General features: G+C 37.4%; 1 protein-coding gene across 1 annotated transcript in view; it reads right to left on the bottom strand.

Annotated features, from left to right (window-relative positions):
* LOC105936982 (glypican-1) overlaps positions 1-9692 on the bottom strand; it is a 51832-nt gene continuing 42140 nt past the window's right edge. Inside the window, exons 5-10 of the mRNA XM_012878074.3 lie at positions 9468-9633; positions 6276-6406; positions 5368-5505; positions 3330-3460; positions 1648-1823; positions 1-896 (exon numbers count right to left, since the gene is read on the bottom strand). Of these exons, the coding sequence (XP_012733528.2) occupies positions 715-896; positions 1648-1823; positions 3330-3460; positions 5368-5505; positions 6276-6406; positions 9468-9633 (924 nt within the window). The 3' untranslated portion in view covers positions 1-714. The remainder of the gene's footprint in view (positions 897-1647; positions 1824-3329; positions 3461-5367; positions 5506-6275; positions 6407-9467; positions 9634-9692) is intronic.

The raw sequence follows: 9692 nt of genomic DNA, 5'->3' as shown, positions 1-9692 counted from the left end.
TTTTTTTTCTGCTCGTTTATCGGAGGCTTCCATGAGGCCATTCCCTTATTTACAAAGGTAATAGGCTGTTAAAAAGAGTACCTTTTCTTTCCTCTTTTGAAGTAAAGGTAAGCTAAACTGGTGCAATCACAACAAGTCAGACATTTCAGGAGTGCAACGATTTTTCTGCATCATTTGAAACTGAATGTAGCAAATGATGTGTCTGGACATCTACATCACGGATAATGTGGATTTCATTGCCAGTAGAGTATCGTGTTGTACATTCATGGCTCAGTATGGTGCCAGTCTTTAAGGTAAGGAACACAAACATTTACAGCGTACACACTTTGCTTAACTCATACAAACTTGAATAAAAAAAAAAAACAACAACTGGTGATTGTACCACAGACAGGGTCACCTGCTGGCTGGAAACTGGACCTACACAGGCAACTTCGATATGAGCATCCATCGTTGTCACGGTCTTTTTTCAAACATCCTCATCAAAACAGCCACTGAGCACACTAATTCACATTCAGACTAAAACACATTGAAGCTCAGCAAAGTAAAGAGTATGGTCATTCCCTTGAGTCAAGGAAAATGTTCCTCCATTCAACAAAATGTTTTTTTTTTGGCAAAGTTACGTTCCACTCTTCGTCCCGTTCAACCCCATTTCCCATGGTTCAGTCCTCAGGCCCCTCAGAGCCCTTTCCAACATGGTGGCGAAGGGGGGCCCCATCATCGCTGCAGCAGCAGGATAGCAAACGGGAGCAGCAGCAGGAGGTTGCAGACGCTGATGTGAACGGTGGCTGCTCTACCGACGAGGTTGGTCTCCGGCGAGTAGGCGTATAGTCCCGGTCCGCTCCGTGCACACTGACCGCTCAGACACATCCCACTTCCTGAGCCGCTGATATCCTCACCTGTGGCGTTAAATTTAAATGTAATATTAGATAGTTAAAAGTTTCAATTTGACTACCATGGCGTTTTAACTTGCCTTGGCATATTCGATCGGCAGGCTCCTTGGAGGTTTTTAAATCCTCTCTGAAAACACATTTCTTTTCCCTGGCTTTTAATCAAGTCTAGGTGGACATTTGGCAAATTATAATCTATTTTAATATTTTATTTAAATTGAAACATTTATCCTATTATATTTTTATCTGCATTCAATTTTTCTTTTTGCATTGTGTTTATGTATTTTAGCATTCAGTTTTTATCTTTTATCTGTACAGCACTTTGGTCAACCCCGGTTGTTTTAAACGTGCTTTATAAATAAAGTTTGAGTTGAGTTGAGTTGAGTTTTCAACTTTTTTTCCTAAAATGTCTTTTCTTAACATCTCTAATATATAGATTCCTTGTAACATAAACTATCGTAGCTAGGACAATGCATACCTGGAACTACTGAGAAGAGTTATTTCATGATATAGCTATACTATGCAAAAGATTTCATTCAAACCTGTTTTAATGTTTGGACATTGCGATGGCAACCTTATTGGCTCAAAGGTAAATCAATCATCAGTTTTATATACATGCAATCTACACAACAACTATTCAGCTATTGTTTAACTAAAAGAACCAGACTACAGCCTATTATTGTGTTGAGTTGGTGGATATGCATACAATTTAGAAAATATGTATCCCTGAGAAGAAACTCCACGTGATTAGGGGGCTTACTTGCATCCTGAAAGTCCACATCCTTGCCTTCCAGCGCGTCTTTTAGCCTGTTGTTCATTATTTTGAGTTGCATGATCTGCTGTCGTATTTTCATGATTGGCTTTGTGATGTCAAGATCGACTTCTGGGTTGTTGATCTGATTTGCCAAACCATCACCCATCACCCCTGGAAGGTACCTGATGAGAGCAGAGAACAGTTAATATACCACATTCACATCGCCAATAAATTCAAAGGCAAACAATTGCTTTACAATGTGATTAGAGATAATTACGGATCATAGAAGAGCTGACCGGGAGACTGACAAAGTGATCGACATGTTACATTCTGCCCTTTAATTCTGTGTTATGAAAAACAGACCTATTTCTGGCAGTTTCCAAGACATTTTACAGTAAATGCCTTCTGCAACTGTTATCTATCTATCTATCTATCTATCTATCTATCTATCTATCTATCTATCTATCTATCTATCTATCTATCTATCTATCTATCTATCTATGTTGTTGGTGGGAGCGGTTAAAAAGTAGCTCACATGAAGCACTTCAGAATGTAGAAAACAAATGTGGCAGCAATTTACATAAAACTGTGTTAATCTTCAAACAGATGGCTTTTAAAGCCACACTTTAATAACTTAATTTAATTACTTACTTCCATTCCTGATTAAACACATATACTGTAGTTCTTAGGCAAACCACTAGAGGGAGTTCTACATCTTTAGGCAGTTTGTCACACTAATAATTCACACCCACACAAAACTCACATACCCTTAAGCTTTCACAAAGAGTCCGTGACTCATCTGTGCTTCATGGTCACTCGCATTATTCAGGCACATTTCTATTTATGCGTTTTAGAAGCCATACAAGTATAAATCGGATAGCGTGGCTGTAATCCAACCACTTTAAAGACAAGGAGATGCGTTCGGGTGAATATTGCACATATCAACACAGCATCTCATAGCTCTGTAATCCATTTACCCACGGATTACGGGAGGTTTAGATGTTCTCGGGGCTGCGTGCCTGTGTGGCTTTTAGCGTTTCAGCTCTTAGTCCTAAAAATCTGTACAAAGGCCCGAATTAAATCTCCACACAGTATAATCGAAGGTTTGTTGGAAGTGAGTCTGAATGATGCCTTTTTTGTGTGGAAGTGTAGCAAACTGTTTCTTCCAAGAAAGCCAGGCCGCATCGTAACAATGTCACCACTATATGTTTTATTTCTTTCCTTTCTCATTTGTTTTCTTCTCTTCAGAACCCCCCTTTTTTATTAAGAGAGCTTCGATGTTGGAATAAATATTTTTATATCCTGTGGACAGTGCTAAAACTTGGACTATAAACATTTTAGATCTCAAGAAATGTTTTACCCAACACTTTTCCTCTGACCTTAAGTGATCTCCACTTTCAGTTTTTTCTGACAGGTTTGCTGTGTTTAGGGATTCGTTTACAGTAAAATGGAAAATTATGTGAGAGACCACAAACATGTTCTCAAGACATTCTGCAATGCATTGGGTAAATGCCTGCATTTCAGAAAAAAAAAACAAAACTTTATGAGTCACAGTAAATGCAATCAACTGAAAGAATAGATAATCTACATAAAGCTGTAAATTTAGGAACACAAAGAAAGACTCTTGATTGTTTTACCAAATGAATCGGAGGTCATTTATTCACATTAATCTCTATATTCTGTCTTACCTGGCTTTGGTAATGCCATTCCAGCAGTTATCCTGGCTGTTGCTCCCTGCTGACAACTTGCTGCACAGCGCTACAGGGAGCTGGACCCAGTACTGACGCATCTCCCTCAGCTTACTGGAAAGATCTGTCACCTGAGAACAGATAAAAAAAATAAAAATAAACTTTTTCTACCATGATTTGTCAAATGACCGATTACAGAGTCCTTAATAACTCCAAATAGTACGCACATATCAGTTCCAAATTTTATTTTATCAGTGAAAACAGGTTAAAAACGTTTTTTTTTATTTGAAATACCCTTTCTTTGCACACTAAGACACAAATTACATAAAAAAACAATATTATTTGGCTAGAATCCCTTTTAATACATATAAAGCAAACAAAACTACTGATTTCAGTTTTTTATATGGTCTTTAAAGATCAGCTGATTGCATGGTAGTGTATATTGTGGAAGCAAATTCTTTCTAATTAAAAGACTCAAGGCTAGAAATCAATTTCTAAACTTTTAGTAAGTTGAATTAAGAGGTATATGATGGTCATGTTACAGTGACATGACCTAAATTACGCTTGCAAGTAACCCCTTTTCAATTATTTTCTATTTCATATAGGGATTTCTCACAATTGTGATTTTCAACTAAAAACAAAAACACAAACTGTGAGCTTGAATTACATCAGGAAAAAAAAACCTGTGATTTCAGATATTGATAGATTCAGACTAAAACAATATTACAGCACAATGAAAATTGTGCTGTAACCTCTTTTTTCATAGGAGTAGAGGTTTTGAGTCCAACCGAATATTTAGTAAATCCAAGATAATCTACATTAATACCTTAAAATGTTAAATTCTGTAAAGGTGCATGCTTTTGGTCAGTGATATTTTTTAACTGAAAATGGTACAAGCCATTCATTTTAATGCTTCTGAGCCTCTAATCAAAAGAGAAAAAATATGAGTTTTCAGTATTTTTGATATGCCTATTCTGATCAGAGCCAATCAAGGGAAGATAGGCCACTTTCAATCTCTGGCTTATTTATTGGTGCAATTTGGATTATTATACAACTTTATTCAGATATATTTCCCATTTAAGCTTGATTCTTAACTGTAATATTAATGTAACAAGTTTCAACAAAAGTTTCAAAAACATGCCAGAGTAGAGCTAAAGTTAGCTTGGACCAAAGCGGCCACGAAAACGATATCAGTCCTGAAATTATTTGCATTATGACATTTAGTTCTCAACGTATTCATTTGGAGAACTTTCATAGGTATTTACAACGAGTTGGGGATGCAGGCCCAAGATAATGAGTTTGTAAACCTTTAGTCTAAAATGACTGCATCAGTTGAAGTTTTTCACACATTTCCAAACCAACATCAAAGAGTAACAGATGCGTTCAGACCTCATTTTTATCGTTACAAATTAAACTGGATGGAGAACCAAACTGCCTACTTCACATTTCTACCAAACGGCAGATGTGGGCATCATGTTTATTCAAGCTTTTGCTTACAAAGCAAATTATACAGCCCTTAGTGAAACTTTTCTCACCCAAAGGACAATATTATCGCTAACAACTAATCTGTTATATTGTAGCTGCTATACATGTAGCTGCCAGATGATGCCCTTCAATGTTACCTGTGACAAAATATCTAAAGAAATGGAAAGATTTGTTGGCAACTCTGGTAAAATTGTGTAAAATATTTAACTGCAGTAATGCAGTCTTACAAAAATGTTGAAAACCTTCAAAATGACCAGATGTATTACTCGCAGAAAACTATCCTACACCTCTCTTTTTCATTTATACCTACATTTCTCCAGTTGATCATAGTTTCTATTAACGTTTCTAATACTGATCTGTTACTTTCTCTTTCCCCTAGGGTATAAATACGACATGTACAATGGCCCATTTTATCTTGATGGTAGTAAAACCATATCCGGGGGTAACTGTATATATATATATATATATATATATATATATATATATATATATATATATATATATATATATATATATATATATATATAAAAACTGTGGAGCAAATGGAGCAAACCTGCATTTCCAGTATGAGTCCAACCGTTGGGGAGGGTTTGTATTCCAATGCAGTCAGCGAGCCACTCTTTTTCCTCTGCTCCTGGGCGGGTGGACTACCTGTTCCTGGTTCACCTGGAGCTCCACATGTTTGGGACACCTGTAAACGTCCAGACGTTTACAGGTATATAGGTGACAAACGCCAAGCTTTCGCCATGTTCCTCAAAAGATTACACATCCTCAGTTCGCCCCTGCACATTTCAGTCCCTTCACTTTTTATCTAAATGTAGGATGTGACCAATGTTTTGTCAAAACGTGCCAACTCGTTTTATTATTTATGATAGAGCAATGGAGATGACTGTGACTAAGCAAGACAAAGCGTCCTTTAACTCAATTCATAAAGAATGATAGATGTGTCACATCCGTTTAAATCTCTCAAATGGATGCATAAAGCATTTTTTCTCTCCTCGGCCTCATTCTTCCTCACGGAAGAATTTAGGTACTGAGGTGTCATATCAAAGATTTGACATTAATTTCAAGTTCAGATGCAGATGGAGAATAAATGGAGACCAGACAGACACACATTTCCTTTTTAGTGTGTAAGAACACAACAGACCACTAGAGGTCGCCACTGGCAAACGTTTCAAATAGTGATTATGCTCTGCATTACTCGACATGTATAATACCTAATAATTTAACGTTCTTATTCCGATAGTATCATCACCAGACAGCAGTAAAGTTAAACCAAAGTTATATAGAGGGAGACAAAGATCTTTATAAAATAAATAGAAAGACCAGAGCACCTAGGACAAACCCTTTAGTGTATCTTTACTGGAGTTATAATGCATGTTTTTGAATATTCATTAAAGACTTCATACCTCTGTACTAAATTAATCGAATCACTGAATTATATAAGATAAGATATCTTACTTTAGCTGTAAATGTGTCCATGTTGTCCTGCAGGTGGTGCACAGCTTCATAGATTCGCACAGGGATGGAAGACAGAACCACATCGAGCCTCGGTTCTGTGCTGAAACTGGACACTACTTGGATCATTGTGTCTGAGCAGAGGAATAAAGACAGAAACCTCTGCTTAACATATGCATGTTGTAGAATCCCGTTGTGGTTTAAAAGAAATTAAAGTCTATGCATATCCTTTAGAGGGACATCTAAAAATTATGGAACACCGTTGGAAAGTTTAATTGCTTTTAGAAATTAGATTAGCAAAATGAAACTGTGACAATGTCATACAGATTGATATACTCCATTTATTTTGGTTCCTTTTAATAATTTTAGCTCACGGTTAATGGAAACGCAAAGATCGTTTTTTTTTAAAGGATATTCAAATATCAGATAAGACCAATAAAAACAGGGGGGAGCAGGGGGAGTCAGTAATTGACACTGGAGAATACGGAGCAAAGGTTAATTGCAAAGGTTAATTGCCTGTTCATAACTAGCTGTAATTAAGCGTATTAATTTACAGTTGAGTTGAAGGGAAACCTGTGGTAGAAAAAGGTGTAGAAGCAACTCGTATAATCACAGTCTAGAGAGGATAGCGAGTCAAAAGATCACTGCTAATGAAACACGCTTTTCACAGAGCGCTGCACACAAGGAAATTCATGTAAAGTGAAGTGGAGGAAAAAAGAGTGATGGAAAGAGATACCCAAGCAGCAGTGTCAGATGCTGGCTTGTTACATGCATTTGCATTGATACAGTAAAACATGCAACCGGAGCCCTGGCAAACTACTGAGTGGAATCACTTCACACAAACATCATTTTCATTAGGTCAGCATTTATGCTTAAAAACACTTTTAATATTTACATTTTCTGTGAAACTGAATTTTAGTCCAAAAGTTTTTGACCAAAAGCATCAAAATGAACAGGATTAAATGGTTCAAATATGTCTGACTTTATGTCAGGTAATTTTAAGACGCAAACACGAAAACAAATCCTGGTACAACTCGGTTAAACAAAGAGAGTCCCACACTGGTCACTGAAATAACTTGAAACTGACAAAAGTAATAATAATAATAATAATAATAATAATAATAATAATAATAATAACAATAATAATAATAATAATAATAATAATAATAATAATAATAATAATAATAATAATAATACATTACTGAAAATGAACTAATAGAAATCAGACACTGCTTTTGAATTGTGTTCAACAGAATAATCAACAAATGGAACAGGCCTGGACAAAAAAAATGATGGCACCCTTAGAAAAGATTGAAAATAATTTGACACACTGGACACGTTAAACTAAAGTGTGTCCTCTAATTAGCATCACAGACATCTTCAAGCTAGTAATCATTCAGCCTGACTATTTAAAGCACTTTGAATTGTCTTGTCACTGAAAAGTGCTTTACAAATAAACTTGCCTTATCGGCTGACAGGTAGTCACTGTCGTTGGGTGACACGGTGTGTACCACACCGAACACGGATCACAGGAAGCAAAGGAGAGAGCTGCCTCAGGAGATTAGAAGGAAAATTATAGACACGCGTGTTAAAGATAAAGGAAATACGACCACCTTAGAGCAGCTTCATGTTCCTGTGACAACATTTTATTGAGAAGTTTAAACTCCACAGGACTCTAGCCAACCTCCCTGGATGCAGCCACTGAAATGTATGACATATTGTAGAGAAAGATGGTAACCACGGAGTACAGAACAAAGTCTAAATAAATTAAAGATGACCTACGAGGTCAGGGTACATCAGTGTCAGACCGAGCCATCTGTCACTGTTTGAGCCAATGTGGACTTCATGGGAGATACCACTGTTGAAAACAAATAATAAAAAACCAAGACTGGAATGTGCCACGTTGCATATCGTAAAGCCACAAAGCTTCTGGGAGAATTCCCTTTGGACAGATGAGACAAAACTGGAGCTTTGTAGCAAGGTTCAGTGACACAAAACTAAAGCCCACATAGAAAAGAACACTGTCCCTACTGTGAAGCGTTGAGAAGACTCGGTTATGTTCTGGGGCTGCTTTGCTGCATCTGGCCCTGGGTTTCTCAGATCTGTGCAGGGTTCAATGAAATCTCAAGACTTTTAAGGCATTCTGGAGAGAAATGTGCTGCCCAGTGTGGGAAGGCTTGGTATCAGTTGTAGGTCATGGGTACTCCAACGGCATAATGACCCAAAACACACAGCTAGAACCACCCAACAACGTCTATACTAGTATTCTTAAGCGGCCTCCTATGAACCCTGATCTAAATCCTATAGTATATCTATAGAAGGAACTGAAACACGCCGTCTGGAGAAGGCATCCTTCAAACCTGAGACAACTAGAGCGGTTTGCTCATGAGGAGTGGTCCAAAATACCTGTTGACAGGTGCAGAGGTTTCATTCACAGGTACATAAATAGTTTAACTGCAGTGATTGCCTCAAAAGCTCGGACAACAAAATATTAAGTTACAGGTACTATCATTTTTGTCCAGGCCTGTTTCATTAGTTTATTTTTTTTATTGATTCTGTTGAACCACAATTCAAAAGCAACGTCTGATTTCTGTTGGTTAATTTTCGGCAATCTTTATTTATTTATTATTGCTTTTGTCAGTATCAAGTTTTTTCTGTGACAGTTGTGGGTTTTTCTTTCATTAACGGAGGGGTAACTTTGTCCATGTGTCTAAATGAGTTTTACTTTTTTGATGAGATTACTAAATTAAATTAACCTCTTCATTATTTTCCAACTTGTTGAGATGCTCCTGAACATAATCTTGACAGATAGTCTAGACCAGGCATGTCCAAAGTGTGATCCAGGGGCCATTTGTGGCCCTGTACTGATTTTGTGCCCCCCCCCCACCACCACCACCACCAGCCCGGCTGATGCAGATGGAGACCTTTGCTTTCTAATTAGAACACAATTATTGCAGACAGTTTAAAATATTACACTTCAAAATTTTGAAGTACAACACATTTAATTGCATTGTAAATATGACTTTTAATCAAATTTGGACACCCCTGGCCTGGACTCTACACCCATTATTTAGCAAATCTGTAAAATAAATTGTGTTCTTTTGTAATAATAACATCTGTCAAGATTATATGATCCAAATACTGAGAGTCACTTTGACTGACTGGGTAACGTAGGCACTTGCTGACACCTCTTACCTATGAGCTCCTGCCACACTGGATCCAGGTCAGCTTGGTTGGCCAGGCAGCCCTTCATCACATTTGAGCAGTAGTTGGAGCAGGGCTTGACGGAGGCCAAGCCGCGGCAGTGAGGACAGTAAACGAGCTTCATTAAGGCTTTCGAGCACTCCTCGGCAAGAGACACCTGGAATCAGTTTCATTAGAGAGAAAAAAGGATGTTGATGGGGCTGTTCAGAATTTCGT

Source organism: Fundulus heteroclitus, chromosome 9, assembly GCF_011125445.2.
Source record: "Fundulus heteroclitus isolate FHET01 chromosome 9, MU-UCD_Fhet_4.1, whole genome shotgun sequence".
Taxonomy (NCBI): domain Eukaryota; kingdom Metazoa; phylum Chordata; class Actinopteri; order Cyprinodontiformes; family Fundulidae; genus Fundulus; species Fundulus heteroclitus.
Note: the sequence above shows the minus strand (reverse complement) of the source record. Positions and strands in the feature narration are given on the sequence as shown.